This window comes from Acanthochromis polyacanthus, chromosome 5 (genome assembly GCF_021347895.1).
Source record: "Acanthochromis polyacanthus isolate Apoly-LR-REF ecotype Palm Island chromosome 5, KAUST_Apoly_ChrSc, whole genome shotgun sequence".
In the NCBI taxonomy this organism is placed as follows: domain Eukaryota; kingdom Metazoa; phylum Chordata; class Actinopteri; family Pomacentridae; genus Acanthochromis; species Acanthochromis polyacanthus.
Window position 1 is genome coordinate 15,428,963 of NC_067117.1, and position 20,759 is coordinate 15,449,721.

Consider the following 20,759-nt stretch of genomic DNA (forward strand, 5'->3'; position numbering starts at 1 on the left):
ATAATCGCATTCAGTATGACTGCCAGAATTAATGATTGCTTCTCTAGTTTCATTTTAGCTTATTAATTTTATTTATTTTTTTCTACTGGGCATTGCGTTCAACCTCATGTTACTGTATTTTTTCTATAATATTATAGAATATGTTTGGCACAAGAATTTCTTTCAGGATTAATAAAGTTCCTTATATATTTTTATTTTATCATAAAATGGACTGATTAGCCATAGGCACATCTGAAATGTAATAGGCAATAGTGTAAGCTGCTCTCATTGTTTTTGTAAAAAATTTTTGTATTACTTTATGCTTTAAAGGCCCTGCACACCCACAGGTGATTTTATTAATTTCCACTGACTTGGTATTGGAGGAGACAGCATTATAGCACAGCATCAGACAGTTGTCTATCAAAATTTTCATCAGTTGTTACAATAATCAATTAATACATTTTAGCAGTCATTTTCAGGGGGAAAAAATCCATTATCTGATTCCAGCTTCTTAAATTTATATATGTTCTGTTTTTTTCACTCTTCTATGACATAAAGCCAAATATAATGGGCTTTAGGAAACACAGATAATTGAGAAAAATAATCAACAGATCAGCTGCCAATGAAAATAACTGTTACCGTCATATACCATTTCATTCACATAATTCTGAGTTTTCTATTTGTAACCTGAGCATAGTTATTACCCAGACTGTTGCAAACCACCTGTGCAGATGTGCAGGATTGTTAAATCTCTAAAGGAAAGTGTGGCTTTTCACAGGAACTTGGAGTAAATTTGTCTTAGAAATTACAAGGATTACAATTAAAGTTTTCAGTTATACAGTTAGATAAATATATATATGCATGCATATATAAAAATGTACCCCACCACCACCACGCTTTAGGCTTGCATAGAAATGTAGACAACACATTTTGAGATGTCTTTGCAGGAAGTCTGCAAGGATGCCAACATTATTTCAAATCCATTTAGATGTTCCACTTCCTGAGCCTTGGTCAGCAGCCTGCTGGCTCACTGAGGGAATTAATGGAACAGAGGTATCATCAGTGTTATTCATTACACCTGTGATTCTCTTATCACCAATCAACACATCCGCTGTGAAACTGCCCTGTTCTTCCCTCGCTGTGCGTCACAGTCCAGTCACACATTGTTAGCTGAGCTCTTCTACAGGACGGAGCCTCAGGGTTAGGTAAAAATGTAGGTCAAATTTAAGCAGATATTGGCTTAGCAAATGATAACATGAAAACAATCCAACTCCATAGAGAACATGGAGTTTTTGCTCACTTAAACAAAATAAATCACAAACATGACCATTAAAGCATCTGTACTACCATTGTTAATTATTTTTTCAATGTGCTATACCTTAAGATAATTACATTTTCATCGGAAAAACAAGCTGTGTAGATCAATACAACTAATACAAATGCTACGCGTTTCTTTTAAATGTTAGTCTATATTAATAGGCTCTAAAGTATAATTTAGGTTCTTTCTCTCAGTTGCTGCTGAGTTCTGGAGATGCTTTGTTTCATGCTTGGCATTGTTTAAAATGTTCCTCTGCGCTTTTATTGAAAATGTTCTGTCCTCCTGCATCATCTGCTGGTTTGGCAGTGCTACGGAGGCACAGAAAAAGATGGTTAGAAAACTGTAACAATAGCCAGTAAACCGTTGGCTGTCACATTTCCTATTATGGATAAATAAGGTAAATGTCCCTTTCGTCTTCATTAAAATTGGTGTGACAGATCTAAATGATCATTTCTAAAGCCATTAAGTTTTTAAATGGGCAACACATATACCAATTACTATTAAGTCCAGTTTGTCTGGCATCCTAATCTGTCACAACATGCATAGTAAAAGTACGTCTCTTGATTTGTTTTTGAGGTGAAAGGCCATGTGACTTCCCTGCAAACAAAATTCCTCCACAGGAAAATAAATAAATCATTCATGCTATCCCAGACTGACCACATGATGTTGAGATCAGGGCTCTGTGGAGCTTTTCATGACTCTACTTGCATGTCTGGAGTCTTTGTCACGCTGCAAAACACGTGGATCACTCACACACCTCTCCAATGACATCACAAGACAGATAAGAGTAATTTTGCTCACTAAATTGCATCAATAGAGGAAAACAATAGATTACACTAATATAACACATCCACATAGTATGTTGGAAAAATGCATGAAGTGAATTTGCAGCTAAGATTTTCTCAACAGTCATAATCACAAATGCTGAGAAGCACCACTAACTTCTCCATAAAACACTGCAAAACAGCTCAGAAAGGCTTCCAAGAGATGCTGCACAATTGCTTTGCAGAGTCATGGTTTCTCTTAGATGTGCCGAGGTTGAATAACACGTCTGGTGACACTGTTGCTTGTAATATGATTTTATTATAAAAAGACAGCATCTGAATAGGTTCCATGGCCTGCCTGATGGAGGATTCAAAAGCCAATAAGAATCTCACCCCGAACAAAAAGGTCGCTTTTATACCTTCTGGTGAAGGATAGAATTACAATATCTGGTTCATGTTTGAAGACCCCTTACTCAAAAACAAAACCACCCTTGAATAGAACCCCTCGGCTCTGCAATCCCAAAGGACCACATCCATCTTCTAGCTAGACATAGGTGCACCAGAAACAACAGTTCATTGGGTTCCTGAGACTGAAAAACATATTCCAATGATATGGGTAAAATTAGTAACACATAGTTCAGGTTCCATCTGTGGTCAGACGACACCCACAAGGAACCACACCAGAGCAGACATTACATGTAACAAGCAACTCATATCAGATACCAGAACAAACAAAACAGATTCCACTCTACTAATTTATTAAGGAATGCATCTCTCAGATCAGATACTACATATTCCTCCCTTCAAGACTTTAGTCTCGCTAATCATCATAATATTGCTCACCTAAAAGTCACTCACCGAATGTTTGAAATTTTCTTTCTGTCCATGCCAATTACAGCCTAAATTTAGCAATATAATGGATTTGTACAATGTGAGAGAGAAAAACCTGCCAGGCAGCTATTTTACCAAAATATCCATCCAACAATCAAGGCAGGAAAATTCTCTCACGGTCCCTCTGCCCTAGGCGACCACCTATTGTACTCCAAGCCAATCAAGAAGAGGGTTTGAACCATTCTATGAATGAATAGAAGCAGACACATTTGGGAATCCCAGAAAGAAAATCAAAATGTCCAAAGTCAGGCTGGTCGACCCATCGTACCCTTCAAAGGACCTGCACCTGCCTAACATTACTGTCCCTCAACAATCGAAATAAAACACCTGAGATCTCAATGTACTCACCTCCTAGCAGAAAACACCCCTCTCAGTATATTAAGTAATCAAAGTATCAAAAGTAATCAGTACATGAAAAGCAGAAAGTATTCATCAGTATTACAGAGTATGGCATAATGCAGCAAAATTCAGAACTACAAAAATGTATAGGAAAACATCAAAGTGTTGCTCGTCAGCAGCAGCTTCTGGTGTCGTGTGCGCTCACTGCAGTGTCCTCACTCAGGATTCGCCATCCCTCTTTATTGTCCATTTTGGAGCAGTCAGTTCATTTGGCTGTAGGGATCTCTGCACCACAGCCACTCTTAACTCAATCTCCCAGATGGTGTCCTGGGAACAGAAAAACCATCCACCAGTATCTTGCAACAACAAAAGACAACATCATGCATCATAAAAAGTCACTTTGTCATCAGATGATCATATTACATTTTGCAATCCCCCCTCTGATCAAAATAAATCCCCTGTGAAGTTAGGACATCTCTATTTTAAATGACACCCAAAAATAAAGGAAGAAGGCTATAATGAAATCTGATATTCAAAATGAAAATTACTCAGCTTGCTTGGATGATACTATCAACTAATTTAAACCCCTATATTGTCAGATGTCAAGAGAGCAGTATTTCAACATATTACTTTTCTTTTTACTTAGTTTCTTTTATTTGTTGTCTACAAACACCTTAACATTGCGGATTGTAAATGGCTCCTAAATGCGGTTTTAATTGTCAATTCTGCAAATGCACCCACTTATGGCCCCACTGAACAAAAGACTTAACATCTTCCAGCACCTAATAATATGAGAACTATGTCTGAATCCTTGTGGCAATCTTGTGCATTCATAAAACTATCACTGAATGTAACACTAAAAAAGTCTGCTGCAAGATCAGTCACCATTGGCTGCTTCACTGACTGTGGATATATGTTGCTCTGAGGATGTAGACTCATTTCCAAAACATCTACTCACTACAAATCTCCCTCCTGGTCTCTGGTAACACATGTAGTTCAGGTTCCATCTGTGGTCAGACGACACCCACAAGGAACCACACCAGAGCAGACACTACATATAACAAGCAACTCATAGATACCAGAACAAACAAAACAGATTCTACTCCACTAACTTATTAAGGAATGCATCTCTCAGATCAGATATTACAGCAGTAACATCAAAAACTAAGAAATAAGCCGACATTTTAAGCCCTGAGAATTGTGAACTGGTAATAAATCTAATTGCTGCTGAGTCTGGCATCCTGTTATATAAAGTTCCTGTTGTATGTGTGAAGTTATGGAGGAAATGGTGAAATGGTTTCCAGCACTGAATAACACTTGTGCAATATTTTCAGCCACAGATGGGGAGCAAAGTAAAGTATTTGTTGCATAAGAAGAATGCAACAAGTGATCATTATGAAATGTAATTCTGAAAAGCTTAGTGTAAACAGATCTTACCCGACTCAGAATGACAGCTCAGCTATTGCACAAATGTTTTCCAATGCTGGTTAAAATCATAAGGCAGTATTCTGTGTGAAACCAGCTAATAACAAAGAATATATTATCTACTGATAGCCTGTGTGAATGTAAAACATATTTGATGAAGATGCTGAATGTGGTGATGGGACCAGATCAAATATAAAAACAGTGGTGTTAAAAGCATGCACTTATCTTGTTCTGTGATCTGAGGGAGGAAGTACGCTTTATCTTTAGTTTGCACATGGATGAGTCAGTTTCTATTTCAGTGCAGAGCTGACAGAGTTTCAAGCCGTTCTTAATCGTGCCTTCATTGTAAAACAAGATATTTAAATTCCCTGTAAACTCAAAAGTCTTGCTGGTTTCTACATTGCACACGTTTGCCTTGTTAAAATGAAGTGGGATGGAGGCTCCTGGTTAAGCAAAATGGTGCTTCAGCCTGTGTTGAAACCCAGCACATGTATCGTTGGGTGTTTGTTTTAGTTAACGCCATGAGCTTAATATTAAACTCCCTCCTCTGCATGACAAACCATCCTTTGTGTAACACATGAGCAAGTGGCACAAATGCTGCAATCTGGGCCACTGATCCTGCTGGAAAAACAGAGCAGTTGAGACAAATGTGTGTATTTTGGGGAGTTATTTTGTTGTTGTAGTTTGAAGGTGGCAGTAATTATTGAAATGTGTTTCTCAGACATGGCTGCTGTCAGCTACCTGTGACCTGAAGATGGGTTCCTGTGCAGCATGTAGCAAGACTGCAAAGGCCCTGGAATTCCTGAGCTGATCAAAACTCAGATAAGCTCTCCCTCTCTTCAGCACTGACCAACACCCATCTCTATAGGAGGATTGAGACATTTGTATTTCTGTAGGTTTTCATTCACAGAAGGATGGAGCTCCTGTGAACATTTAAACCCCTGGAATAACTTCTTCTTTTTAAAAGACAATGACTTTCAATTATATGCTATGGACGTTTGTTTAATGAACTTTCATGCTAAAATCCCTTTTCAGCTTTAGGAGACCCTCAGCCAGAGACGTCTCTGCATTCCACAGATCAGATAACAAGTCGTAAAACTTTATGGCAGAAGGCTGGAGTCACCCTCTCCCTCTCTTTGACTGAAACAAAGAGACTGGAACTGAACTTAAACAAAAACACTTGCCAAATTAATATTTCTATATGCATTTGGTTTTTCCAGATTTACCACAGTTACTCACAGTGTTTCATCTATGACATATTTGAAGATCATATTTGCATGTCTGATAGAAGTCGATTTATTAATTTGTGATGTTAATCATTTCTTCCCCAGGATACTATGATTTTGGACTGAATTCCCTTATTAACCTCTGAATTTCCTCTCCGTTTAGGTTGAATGATGACCATTGTATTTACCTGTTACCAAATCTCTGACTTGTTGTTATATTTTCACTGTGATACATATTTTTAATGTCATAAACATAAACATATAGTTATGAATGAAATGATTCACATCATATGAACATATGTATTAATCTACACATTTCACTTTCACACAACTGAATATGGTGGGATAGACAGATCGTGTTTTGCGCGTGTAATATCATATTTTAATCCATTCTGGATTCCTCTTTCTTCTCTACTCTGTGAGAACAAAGAGATTCCAAATTCCACCAGACTCGCGCCTAAAAGTTCTCTCTCTCCGCCCAGGTCCTCCCCTTAGCTGGACCCACAGATAAAGTCAGCCGTAGCCCACATCAAGTCTCTCTCTTACTCTCTTACCGACCTACCTTCTTACCCCTCTCTTCCTGAGAGGCCAACCAAAGTCTCTCTCATTATTTTCTTACCTAAAGCGCGTTTTTTCTATCTTTGAAATTCTCTCACCATCTAAGTTTGTTAACTATTTATCTTTTAATATTTTTGTAACTTAAGGAGACATTTTGCTCACGTTAAGCCGAATTTTATTCGTTTTAATCTGAAGAACCGATTCAGAACCAGCATTTATTTTTCTTAATTTTGACCGTTTTTCATCAACACCCATTTTCTTGGCTAAAGCCTGAGAACCATCATTTTTAAACACTCAGCTGAGAACTACGGAGACCTGTTGGACCAGGTCTTTGCATAGAACCGATCAACCTGCGGCAGGACATCCAGGCGGCCACAACGACGACGACGCACCGTTCCGAACCTGCCGGTCCAGACCGTGTGCTGCGAATCTGAAGGCCTCGCAAGTCCCAGCCCCATGACGGTTCACTTCAATAACTCCAGCTGAGTTTGCTCTGATTCCATTCTATGGGTGATGTACTAACCGCTTGGTCATTTAATTCACTTCATCAATTTATTCTTTTACAAATCATTAGAATTCTTAATCCAAATTACCGGTTACCTCGTCAGGTTAGCTCTGGCTAATCCTCACCATATTTCCTTCTCTCTCACACCTACTTCCACATCTCTCACACATGCACACACCACACACACACTCCCACATTCCACGCACACACGTAGTCCTGCACGCACACACACACACACCATATCTACATTGTACATAGTTCACTTGTCATTATTTTCATAGAATAGTTAATAAATACCTCATTATAGACCAAATTACAGTCTTGTGTTTCTTTGTGTAGAATGTGGTCAATTTAAACGAGGATTCAAGACTTTTTGATATGAGATTGATCAAAATTTTTATGAATATTAATTTTTTTATTAAAATTAATATTTTTCCCTAGAGATCTAGGGTGGTGCCCCAATTATTAATAACGAGAGCAATAAATCATAACGTAGTACCGCTACAAGCATCTGTCTGGATGTGTTCACTGATCCAGTCACCACATCATGTGGACACAACTACTGCAAAACCTGCTTCACTGAACACTGGAAGAACAAAACCAAACACCAGTATCCCCTCTGGAAGAAGGCTTTCAGGAATAGGCCTGGGCTCCAAGTCAACATGTTGATCTCTGAGATGGTTGCTGAGTTCAGATGTGAAGCTCAACAGGAAACCAGCAGCTCAGAGCAACAAGCTGCCAAACCAGGAGAAATTCTCTGTGACGTCCGCACTGGAACCAAGCTGAAGGCCCTGAAGTCCTGCCTGGTGTGTCAGACCTCCTACTGCCAGACTCACCTGGAGCCTCATCTGACCAAGCCAGGCCTGAAGAGACATCAGCTGGTGGAGCCTGTGGAGGACCTGGAAGGCAGGATGTGTCCAGAGCACAACAAACCTCTGGAAAAATTCTGTCGGACCCACCACACATGTATCTGCCTGCTCTGTTTTAGACCACAAGACTCACCAGTTTGTTCCTCTGAAGGAAGAATATGAGGAACAGGAGGCACTGCAGCTGAAGAAGACGGAGGCTGAAGTTCAGCAGATGATCCAGAAGAGATGCCTGGAGATCTGAGATCAGAGAGTCTCTGAGGATCAATGGAGATGCTGCAGACAGGCAGAAAGCAGAAGGTGCTGAGGTCTTCACTGCTCTGAAGGAGATGGTTGAGAGACGCCTGAAGCAGCTGATAGAGGAGCTGGAAGACCAACAGAAAGCAGCAGAGCAGCAGGCTGAAGACTGATCAACGTGCCTGTTTTAGGAAAGCAGAGTTTCTCTTCAGGCAGATTTTAATTTGAGTTTCAGGTTAAAGGAACGACTGAATGGGATTTAGGAGTGACCAGAGAGTCGATCCACATGAAGGGAGGGATCAATCTGAGCCCTCAGAATGGTTTCTGGACTGTCTGGTTGAGCAATGGAAAGGAGTATAAAGCTGCTGCTGGACCTCCAGTCCATCTCCACCTTCAGTGTGGTCCTGAGAAGATGGAAGTGTTTGTGGATTATGAGGAGGGTCTGGTCTCCTCCTATGATGTTGATGCAGCTCTGATCTTCTCTTTTACTGGCTGCTGCTTCACTGAGAAACTCCATCCACACCTCAGTCTCTGTGATAATGATAGAGGTGAAATTAAGCGCTGACACTGTTCTGTTTGCTATCGAGCCATATTGTAGAGAACAAGAAAAGACGACATTATTCTTTCATATTAATTCACCTTTTCTGTCTGTTAAAGCTGTCATTGTTTAACCAAGTCTGATATAACATTTCTTCTGGTATGAACTCTTTGGTTTATGACCAGAAAATCAAGGACTATCCTACTTTTCAAAAGACTATAATATACAGTCATCTGAGCCATAAAATGCTGGTAAATGTGAAGGGAACATTTTCCTGCATTGTTTCTGAAGAGTTATGTAGACAAGTAGTCAGAAATTCCTTCCACTTCTGAACTCCTATAACCTTGGTTAAGTGCCACATGTGCAAATAAAGTTAGATTATATTCTCTTTATACCTCATTAACTGACATTTTGTCACATCCAACACGTCGTCAAGGCTTTCTGCCTGAAAGCAACGCTTATACAGTTGGAACTATAAATAACGAAGTGAGTCACAGGTGAAGAAAACTGGTCTTATCACCAGCAGCTGTGAGAACATCTCATTCATCCGTTCTTTCTGAATCAATTAGATCAGAGATTCTGTTCAATATACAATTAATCAGATTTTAATGTGACAACACAATGAGCATTTTGTTTCATGCTTGTATGTACATTTTAATTTTCACTTTCATTTTTGCTATTTGTTGCCACTCATGCACCATGAAACAACATGAGCCGAGGTAAGGGGCCTAGATTATATACAATCTAATAATGCACGTGTCACCTTGAAGCCGTCGTTCTATAAATTTGCATTGTGCTTTACAAATCAAATGAATATGCACATGATAGATCTGGAGTCTCCCTAAAGGTCTGAAATCACAGAGCAGCTGTCTGCTTGGTCTAGTTGATGATCCAGACTTACACATATCCAGTATATATCATTTATGACCAGTGTCATCTGTAGCACATAATCAGTGTTTGCAGTCTACTTATATCCAATAGTGTTAGTACAAATTTAAGGTATTTTTACTCTACTTGAGTGCTTCCTTATAATCCAACTTTATACTTCTATGCCAAATAAGGTCCTTTTTACTCCTTTGTATTGTCTGAGTTTACCCTTCCTCATGTTACTCAAAATGTGATTTTGAATGTTTTGGACAAGCTAAAGTATTAAGTGGTCCTATAGTAATAATAAAATTTATTGATAAAGCTCATTCAGTCAAAGTGCTGTACATAAAGATCAAAACAAACCATCAGAAATCCACAAACATACCGAAACAATAAAAAGGACATCAGTAAAACAAACAATTTAAGACTCATACCCAGCAGTAAACAAGCAGGTTCTCAGCTTTGTTTTAAGCACATTGATAGATGCCTGCCTGATTTCAACAGATTGACTGCTCCACAATGTTGGTGCATGAAAACAAAAAGCCCATGCTCCAACCGTCTTTCTACAGATGTTTGGGACACTCAGAAGCCCAGTCTCCTGGGAACACAAAACACGAGTGGGAACATATGGGTTCACCAGATTTGACAGGTACAAAGGGGTAATTCCATTTACAATTTTATGTTAGCAGCAGAAACTTAAAGTCTGCTCCAACATGAACAGGAAACCAGTGCAGAGAGTCCAGCACTGGAGTGACATGCTTGTATCTCCTCGCTCTTGTCAGAACATGAGTCACTGCATTCTAGGCCATCTGCAGAGCACGAAGGCTCTTCTTTGTCAAAAACGTGATGAAACAAAAGCATGGCCGATTCTGTCATCCTGGACTGACAGAATCGGTCTAATCTTGGCAATGTTTCTGAGATGAAACAAGGTCACTCTGATCACCTCTTTAACATGGAACTCAAATGAAAGAGTTTGATCAAAGAACACACGAAGATTCTTGACTTTGTCTTTACAATGAATAATACAGTCACCCAAAGATAGAGTAAAATTGTCAAACAGAGGACTAAGTCAGGAAATGAGCTGATAACCAGCTCCTAACAGCTGAGAGACAGGACTCAAGTTTACTACTGTTGGATCCACTTTGAAGGACCAACAGCATGTATAACTGTAGATCATCTGCATACACTGATCAGCCACAACATTATGACCACTTACAAGTAAGGTAAATAAAGATCATCTTGTTTTAATACAATGTTCTGCTGGTAAATCTTGAGTCCTGACATTCATGTGGATATTTGACATGTACCACACCTAAACATTGCAGGTAAAGCAACCCCCCCCAATACGAACAGCAGTCCTTGATGCCAGTTGCCACTCTCAGCAAGACAATGCACCCTGACACACTGCATAAACTGCTCAGGAGTGGCCCGGGGAACACAACAGAGGCAAGCTGTTCACCAGGGCTCCACACTTTCCACATCCAAATCTTATTGAGCATCTCTGGGATGTACCAGGATAAACCTGATCTAGGTAGGTACACCCTGAAACCCACAGAATTCACTGCCACAGGACATCCCCAGAGGTTCTACATACTACACAAGTATGTATGCATGTATATATGTATAGAACACTGGACAGTATCAATCAGTATCAGAATTTCTTACTCCCTAAAAATTTGTACAAGTGCCATTACAAAAATCCAGTGCGAGTCAAACACTAAAACATTTGATGATCTTGGAAAAATTATGCATTGCAATAGATTAATCTACTCAACACTATATAAATTAAACTTAGTTCAGCTTTGGTTCGGTCAAAAACAAGCATTCATGTAGTGTAATATTTATCCAAAACCATCTGTAATAGTAAAACTCTTACATGAAGTATTTTTCTGCAGAACGAGGACTTGCTTTGATGAATTTTTACTTAGCTGTACAAGTCTGATCCATATACTGAAATCAATTTTATTTTTTCTATCATAAATTTTTCATTAGGGAGATTTTTCTGGTTCACAGCAGAATATTTTCATCGGTTAAAAACACATTGTTGGACCATAAGCTGCTGTGATTAAATTATCATACATGGACAAAATTTCCAGTATCGAAAACATAAATTGCAGATGTTTTGTGTGTAAATGAAGTTTAACCCATTAAATGCACTTTTACACTTCTATTTTGAAGTGTGTTCACCCTAATAACCAAAATGTCCTGTTATTAGTCACACATCTTTACCATAAAATAGGAAACCAGAGTGCATCAATAGAAGATTACCTAGCTTGTCATACTGGCATTATTTTCAATCAGCCTCTAACTACAACAACAATAATAAGTTATGGTTTTACACTTACTTCATCTCAAATCATTCATGGCCTTTTGCTGGAACATATCTGACCTGCTTGAAAGTTTCTTTTTCTGTGAAATGTATAGCTTGATGTGTCAAATACTTTGAGTTTTTTTTTTTTTAAATTGCCCATCAGATCTACTTTCTGTTTCTATTAAAAGTATTCTGCATGTTTTCTTTTCTATTACTGCAACAGACAGCTACAAAGGGGGCAGAAAATACCTCTAGTTAACTTCAGAATTTTGTCAATGTGTTCTTAAACACTGGACTTTTCATAATGTCTTATTTGTTTTTCCATATTTCAACTCACACATAATCAGAGACTATTTGATTTACTTGTCAAGTTTTGCAGTTTCTGAACATGGCATGATGAGTGGCTGAAAATCCCAGGCCTTTATCTTTAACATTTTTGAGATATTGTTGTTCAAACACAGCCTCAAACTTGACTGTGCAATGAAAATGCTAAAAGTGGAATGTGGGGCTTTTTGCTTTTTAAAGAAATAATCTTATAGCAGTATTTAATATATAAAGCTATATGTTCAGATATCTTTATAAGTATGTATATTTTATGTTGTACATATTTCAAACAAGTTTTAAATTATTAAGACTTTTCTTCAGATAGAATGACCATTTGCCGCCCTCCTAGACTCCCAGTGGCCCCCTTTTAGAGTTTCTGGACGCGGCCCTGGGACCACAGAGGGGGACCAGCGGCTACGTGGCGGCTCTGCAGCAGCGGGACCAGGGGGTGTCTGCTCCGGAGCCTGCAGCCTGGAGCAGGAGCAGCAGAACCGGGAGAAAGCTGCGCAGCACCGCCCCCCAGCGCCTCCGCAGAGAGCCGCTTCCTCTTCCCACCCACAGCCAGCAGCTCGATGGGATGCTGGAGGAATGTTTGAGGCGGGCTCTTCAGACCCAGGTGCTGGGACAACGTCCACGGGCCGCCAGTCCTTATCGCTACAGCGTTACACCACATCAGCATTACCTGCTGCTGAGCCATTTTGGACGCAGGACTCGGCGCTGCAGCTCGGCTCCTTCCTCAGTCTCTCCCTCCGCGGCTGAGTGCAGAAGAAGCCCACACGGAAGTTGCTGGATGGCAGCTCTTTTCCACAAGTTCAACATGAGGACGAGCGTTTTTGTGCTCCTGCTCGCAGCTTTTACCTGCGGACTGGCACGGGGAGACGAGAATGCAGCCGAGGAGCTGCAAGTGGAGACCTTGGTGAGTGAAACATGTGTTACACCGTAACACAATCATATCACAATAACAGGGCAGATCTAGCAGCAACACACAATGTGGGATAAATGCATCGGTGTTGACTGTTCACTCCTCTGACCCAAGGTGAGACCAGAAACTTGCTCGGTCCTCTCCAGAATGGGAGACACGCTGCAGATCCACTACACGGTGAGTCAGAGAGGCGATCCCTCCTCGTCCGTCAGCCTGAACTGGTCAAATTATAATCTACGAACATTTTACAACGATTTTTTTTTCATGGAAACTGGCCCAGCTGATGACGAGTCCCGCGATTGTCTATGTGGCACCAACCATGTGGACACCGCGGCGGCTGCGCATTTTTACGCACAGGCTGAATGTGAAGGATACAAAAGGGACTCTGCGGTGTGACTGAAAGGCTTTGTGATGGACACATGATGGTTTAGTGTGTGTGTGGCAGTGTGATTTATGGGGTTTTTTATGGCGTGAGATCGACTCTGCTTTACTGTGGAGCGGTGGGGCGGTGCAACACGTCAGCAACAAGGGCTCCGTCTGTCAGTGGGGCAGCAACAACCAGTTCAAGCACTACACTGGGAGTTTAAGGTTTGCAGTCCTCACATGTGATGATCTGCAGATATTTAACCGCTTATTGATTATATTAAAGAAGCTTAAGCTGTAGGGAACAGTGACAAAACCTGTAAAGTCAGTTTGCTCTTTTGCCCCCAAATGCCCTGTGATGAGGCCCCAACACAGCTGGTTCCCAGTTTGTGCCTCTCATGAGTTATCACCACCAGTGTCTGGCAGATAAAGTATTTGAAACCAATACTGAGTTTAAGGCCTAAAAAAACAACTTTGCTAGCAACATATTAGCCTGTACTCTTTATATAGCCGGGCTGCAACTTTTTGTTTTCATCATAAATTTTTCTGTCTATCATTTCTTCGATTCATTGATTAGTTGTTCAGGCTATAAAATGTCAGAAAATGGGGGGAAATGCAAAGCAATGTATCCCTAAAGCCTGAGATAACAGGTCTTGTCCACAACCCAAACATATTCAGTTTGTCATGGAGAAGGAACCAGAAAATATAACATTTTGAGGAAGTGAAATCAGAGAATTGAGTTTTATTTAATTACTGTATGTCACAAACTACCATGTGACTTTTTGTGAAGACGAACCCCGACTCAGTTGATGCGACTCTGCTACATGTGCTGCAAACATTTCTGACAGTATTGGAAATAATGGAGTCAGACCTGCTCTAATGAACAAACTAGGTGATGATACAGTTTCTAAATGACCTCAAGCACTGTTTTTGCATTCTGTAAAAGAAAACTTTCATATCTGCACACATTGGACGATATATGACAAAATACAAAATGGCTGTGACAGTCAAATATTGGCCAATGAGGTCAGCTAACTGATACTGGTCAGGCTCTAATCATTAAACGAGTTAAAGTATCGATGCTCCTGGTTACTTAATCATGCTGAAGGTTTGAACTGTCTTTAGGGATTTTGAACAGCAGTAAGTGTTGCTGTATCTTTCAGTCATTGCAGGTTTGATAATAGGGTCAGCTACACTTTGACTTGAAGATATTTATAATACATGAGACCCACTGGGCCAAATATTCTGCATACATACTGACAAAAGCACATAAGTACTAAAACAAACAAATTAAACAACATATATATTATTTTTGATCGTTTCTTATATTGATACATAAGTGTTCAAGTGTGAACAACTAGAGACTACACTGAAGAAATGCAGTATTTTTTTTTTTAAATTATTGCTATTTTTCACCAAAACTTAATCACAAAACCTCACATCTTAAACAAAAAGGAACTATGTGGTCTTAAAAGGAAATAAGTTTGTCACTTTTTATATGACTACAAATGACAATGATCATGAGGCTGCTCTCACTTTTAGATGACAAACATTTGTCCTGTAATCCAAGCTTGAACTTTAATTGTGTGTTCTGGGGTTTTTTTCAGAGTTAAGGAATCAATTACAACTTCTATTAGGCCCCAATTTCTCAATTGTTTCTAATTTGTAATTAACCTTTAAAGATTTATCTGTTTGATGAAACAGGCATAACAGGTGAGGCAAACTGGACCAGCTTAATGAAACATGGTCCAAAACAAAGTTCCCTGTGCATGTTAAGGTTTGTCAGAAAAAACCCAAGTGCAAGCATGGCAGTCAGGTTGTGAAAAGGAACGTTTCATAAAGAAACTTACCGGGATGTACAGCTTAACAAACAAAAGGCAGCTGATAATCCAGGAGAAAGTAAAAAGGTATTCCCAAAAAATCCTTAAATCCATTGAAATCAAAAGAACAAAAACTACAAACTGTGAGTGACGAGACAAAAAACTGACAGACCACGAGGCCAACAGGACACACTGATGAGACTCACTGACACACTGAGAGGTGATTGGCGGACAAGACGCAGGTGAAACAAATCAGGGTAATCAAAGAGCAGAAGTAAAAACACAAGCAACACGTGAGAAGAAGTTGTTTCAAAATAAAATGTGAAACACAGAAAAAAAGAGGAAAACAGACACAGGAACAAAACTAGCAGAAAAAAACCCAAGCCATGGCACAACAGCTGTAACATTTGAAGAGTTTCAAGGTAGTGTGTTATCAGTCACAGCAACAAATATACAGTCAGTTTTTACAGCCTCAGAATGAGCGTACAGAGACTACACGTTACAGTAAAAATGATGAATCCACACACAGTAATGAGTCTGAGTGACAAAAATGTTTGCATTTTCCTGTTATTTCTGACCAACTGCAAAACAAATGTCTCTTATGACACTTATGGCTAAATGAAACCCCAATGAACAACAAAGTGGTTCAAAAAATTCTAAATGTATTATTTAAAATTCTGAATCTGGTGAGTAAAACCACTATGGAGAGTGATTTAAACCTCTATGCGAGAAACATCCTGACAATGTGTTTTCTGCTGCTGATGTTTAGGGAAATCTCTTATGTTTTTCTTTCTTTGCACCACCTCGCTGATGTTTTACTGATCAGGGTAAACTGATGGATGGAAAAGTGATCGACACATCGCTGTCTCGGGATCCTCTGGTCGTCGAGCTGGGGAAGAGGACGGTTATTCCCGGTAAGTTTACAAATGATATGAATGACAATCCTGTTGTGCAGGTTGCGTTGCTTAATCCGTTTGATTAGCTTACATCTGATAAGTGGACCTGCTCGCTTTGCTGATAGACTGTTTCTGTGTGATTTTCTTATCAGGTCTGGAACAAAGCTTGGTTGGCGTGTGTGAAGGGTAAGTGGAAAAGTAAATGTCCAGCTGGAAGAAAGCGCTTAGCGACTGATTTACATGCATGCTGTCGTGACTCTAATCAGAAAATTCCAAAGACGTTGTCATTTTTCATTCTTTTTTCAGGCAGAAGATCAAAACCACTATTCCCTCTCACCTTGCATATGGGAAAAAAGGTTATCCTCCGACTATTCCAGGTACTGAACACATGCACACGAAGATCCATGCACTGTATGTAATGTTATGGCACGTGTTTGTAAAGTCTTGATAAAAATCAAACAGGTGTTAAATGCAATGAATTCTGTGCTATTGCCACAGCTTTAGTACAACAATATAATCGCAAACAACTTTTTTCTGTATTTTCTTTCAGGCGTTGTGCAATATTTTGCATATTATTTTGCAATTTGTCATTATATATTTACATGTGCATATAACAAATATATAGATGATTGAAAATTAAAGATACACCATGAATAATTATGAGGAAAAACAGCCAATGCAGGCCGATAGTTTTGTTTTGAAATTACGCCATATAGAACACAATTCAATTTAACTCAACACCTATAGGAGCTTTGTCAGTCAGTGTTTTAAAATAGTTGCTGTGTTCAACTTTGGCATCATTAAAGCGCTAAATCTTAGATCGTCGACCCTTTTTCATGTATGTATAGATGTGTATACGTGCTGTTCTGTTCATGTGTAAATGCATTTCCTGTCCTAGGTGATGCTGCTCTTGAGTTCGAGGTGGAGGTGATTTCTCTAACACAACAGACACAGTGGCAGAAAATGGTCAACGACGTGTTACCCCTCGTGTGCCTGGCCCTGGTGCCCACTCTTCTCGGCTTGGTGGGACTTTACCTCTACAAAAAGGCCAACGCCGAGAAGCCGAACAAAAAGAAGGCAAAGGACAAGAAGAGCAAGAAGAAATAAGGACGAGCCACAGAACTCTTTAAATAAATTTTTTAAATTGAATGTGTTTTTTATGTTTTTTTTTAATAATTTCACCTTCTTCTGTGCTCTTTTCTAAATTATGACATGAAAATAAGGTGTTTTGAGAATATATTGGTTATCTTTTAGGTTCAGTGTTTAGAGTAGATCTTAGTACCTGTGGGCTGTGAGTAAGTGATAGTGGGTTAAGAGTTGGTGAGCAGTTGTTAGCTAAGTGCAGTCATGGGACTAACAGAGAAATCCATGAATGTGGAGAACCAGCAGATGATAGTTCTTGTCTTATCAGATTATAAATATCCAGAATCAACAGCTGTGGCTTTACTTTTTACCTTATGTCTCTTATTAACATGTGATCTGTATGTGTACTTTTTTATTTATATAGATGTAAGGGTAAAGACACATTATAAAACTATTGGTCGCATCAGCCCGGCTAGATTAGTGATGATCAGACTCACATTGTGATCTGATCTCAAAACATCAGTCCCTAAAGTTGGCTCTTTCAGGGAATTCAATGTGATGAACATAGAAAGATAAGAAGATTTATATTCAAAGGGTGTAAAAAGAAGTGGTCCCCATTTCCAGAGCTCTGTAGTCAGATTTTTTAAATGAAACAAGCCCTCCTAAAAGTTCCCCTTCTCTGATTTAGTCATGACCACTAATGTTCACGTGGAAGGTTCTGTGCAATATTACTGAAATGTCAAATGATTCAAAGTTGTATCACTTCACAATAACTGCATTATTTCTAGGTTAACAGGTAGAATAAGCATTAAACAGCCTCTCTAATTTGCAAATTTGGCAATAATTACAATCACTAGCTGTCAGGGTAAAAGTGGAAGGACTAGCATAAATGGAAATACGAGCAACTCACTTGAGCACACTGCTTGAAGAAATGTACTTTTAATTTTCCAGCTCTGGTTTACAGCTGAAACCTAAACACTGGAGTCTCATGAAGATGCTTTATGTACAGTGAATAGTGGTTTGAAATTGAATCACATCTAAACAGAAAATTATTTCTGAGTTTACAGGTAGAGTATTTCCTCTTATGAATCAAAAACAAAAACTTTAGCAAGATTGCAATTAAAATACAGCCTTTAACATAAAACAACATTGTTCACCCCCTTGAGAAAATTCAGGATTCCATATGAAAAAGAATTGCCAGAAGAATTTAAAAAAGTCTATGTGATTTCACAAAAGTGATAAAGGTTACATGAAGATCAGTTAATGAGTAAAAATCAGCAGGAACATACAGTAGAAACCAGAAGTTGTATAAAAAGACACATAACCTATTTTTTTTCTCACTGTCTGACAGTAAATCAGACTAAACTTCTCCTGTTTTAGGCCAGTTAGCATTACCAAAATTAATTGCATTTGCTAAATGCCAGAATAATGACATTGATTTTTTTTTTTTTTTTTTTTAATGCTTTCTTCAAAGTCAGAAGTTTACATACATTTCCTTAGTATTTGGTAGCATTACCTTTAAACTGTATGACTTGGGTCAAACGTTTTTGGTATTCTTACACAAGTTTCTCACAATAGTTTGCTGGAATTGTGGCACATTCCTCCTGACAGATCTGATGTAACTGAGTCAGGTTAGTAGGATGCCTCTGCCTTTTCAGCCCTGCCCACAAATTTTCTATGGGATTGAGATCAGGGCTGTATGATGGCCTCTCCATAACATTGACTTTGCTGTCTGTAAGTCACCTTGTAACTAATTTGGTGGTGGGCTGAGGGTTGTTGTCTATTTGGAAGACTCATTTGCGCCCAAGCTTTAACTTCATGGCTTATGTTGCTTCAATATTTCCACATAATGTTCTTTCCTCATGATGTCATCTATTTTGTGAAGTGCACCAGTACTTTGTGCAGCAAAACACCCCCACAGCATGATGCTGCCACCCCTGTGCTTCACAGTTGGGATGATGTTCTCAGATTTGCAAGCTTCCCCCTTTTTCCTCCAAAAGTGATGATGGTCATTATGGCCAAACAGCTCAATTTCAGTTTCATCAGACCACAGAACATGTGTCTAAAAATTAAGGTCTTTGTCCCTGTGTGCATTAGCAGACATATTGCTTTTGAATTAATGGGTTCTTCTTTGCTGAGTTGCCTTTCAGCCCATGCCAGTACAGGACTCGTTTTACTGTGGATAGTGACACTCTCTTACCAGGTTCAGCCATCATCTTCACAAGGTCTTTTGCTTTTGTTCTAGGACTGACAGGCACGTTTAACACCAAAACATGCTCATCACTGGGACACAGAACCCGTTTCTTTCCTGAATGGTATGATAGCTGAATGTCCACGGTGTTTATAGTTGCATTTGAAAAAGATGAATGTGAAACATTCAAGCGTCTGCCAGTTGTACTCAAGGATGAACCACTTGTGGAGGTCCACGGTTGTCTTCCTGATATCTTGGCTAATTTCTTTAGCTTTTCCCATGATGTTACACAAGGAAGCAGTGTGTCTGAGGTGTGCCTTAAAATACACTCACAGCTGTGCCTCCAGTTAACTCAGTTGTTGTCAATTAACCTGCCAAAAGCTTTCAAAGCCATAACATTATCATTTGGGCCTTCCCAAATTGTTTGAAGACACAGTAATGTTAGTGTGTGTAAACTTCTGACATTGAAAAAAGCAATAAAAAATCTCTAAAAATTTCTCTCTCATTATTCTGGCATTTAGCAAATATAAATACCTTTGGTAATCCTAACTGACCTAAAACAGGAAGTTTAGTCTGGCTTGATGTTAGATAATGAGAAAAAAAAGGTTATTGTTATGATACAGTGTATTTAAACTTTTGGTTTCAATTGTAGCTGCAGCAGTAATGAGGTATATAAATAGTACCAATAATCAGAGCAGTAATTGGCTGTCCTAATAAAATGATGCCACAGACAGCACCATACTTACACAATGTAGCTCTGAAAAACAAGTACTTAAGACTTGGCACAGGGGTTATTATTGGAAATTTTAGTTTCTATGACAGCTCTGACACAGTCATTGTTTAAGCTCTGGAGATATCATGCAAGAAAACAATTTGTTCCAGGGCATTAACTGCCAGATTACACTTTGTTGCCTGAATAGAATCTAGTATTACTTTTGCATACTGCGAACACTGAGTACACTCTTCTGATGGCCTGCCGTCATGTGGTTTCTTAAAGAATGTGCATTAAAACACAGTAGATGGTGTCTGCACTTAAATATCTAGGAAACAGCACACACAGGCCCACATATTTAAGTCTCAGGGTAAAGTTGGCCCACAGTAAAAATTGTTTCCATTTCATTTTCCTTAAAGTTACATTACTGATGTGTGGAAAGGCATTGCAGACTTTTCACAAAGGAAACTCAAATGGATTTTAATACCATGCAGCTGAAAGTGAATGGCTGTCTCAGAAGTAAGAAAAACACATTCTTAACTCTTGTAGGATGAATTTTAAAATGATACAGTACAATGCCAAGTTTAAATAAGTCACATGTATTTAAAGATTACTTGTTCCTGC

The 20,759-nt window shown here is 39.1% G+C and overlaps 1 protein-coding gene and 1 pseudogene across 1 annotated transcript; both read left to right on the top strand.

Annotated features, from left to right (window-relative positions):
• Nucleotides 1-1,021: 1,021 nt before the first annotated feature.
• LOC110949165 (E3 ubiquitin/ISG15 ligase TRIM25-like) lies at nucleotides 1,022-8,366 on the top strand (annotated as a pseudogene).
• Nucleotides 8,367-12,586: 4,220 nt separating this feature from the next.
• fkbp11 (FKBP prolyl isomerase 11) lies at nucleotides 12,587-17,298 on the top strand. The gene is made up of 6 exons (XM_022191089.2): nucleotides 12,587-13,064; nucleotides 13,185-13,247; nucleotides 16,080-16,167; nucleotides 16,302-16,335; nucleotides 16,456-16,526; nucleotides 17,048-17,298. The coding sequence occupies exons 1-6, from the start codon at nucleotides 12,726-12,728 to the stop codon at nucleotides 17,254-17,256; spliced, it is 804 nt and encodes a 267-aa protein (XP_022046781.1). The 5' UTR covers nucleotides 12,587-12,725; the 3' UTR covers nucleotides 17,257-17,298.
• Nucleotides 17,299-20,759: the final 3,461 nt, after the last annotated feature.

Coding starts and splice junctions, on each gene's coding strand:
- fkbp11 (XM_022191089.2), top strand. CDS start 12,726: ATGCTGGAGGAATGTTTGAGGCGGGCTCTTCAGACCCAGGTGCTGGGA. Junction 16,168..16,301: donor GAAGAGGACGGTTATTCCCG/GTAAGTTTACAA, acceptor TTTTCTTATCAG/GTCTGGAACAAAGCTTGGTT. Junction 16,336..16,455: donor TTGGTTGGCGTGTGTGAAGG/GTAAGTGGAAAA, acceptor TTCTTTTTTCAG/GCAGAAGATCAAAACCACTA.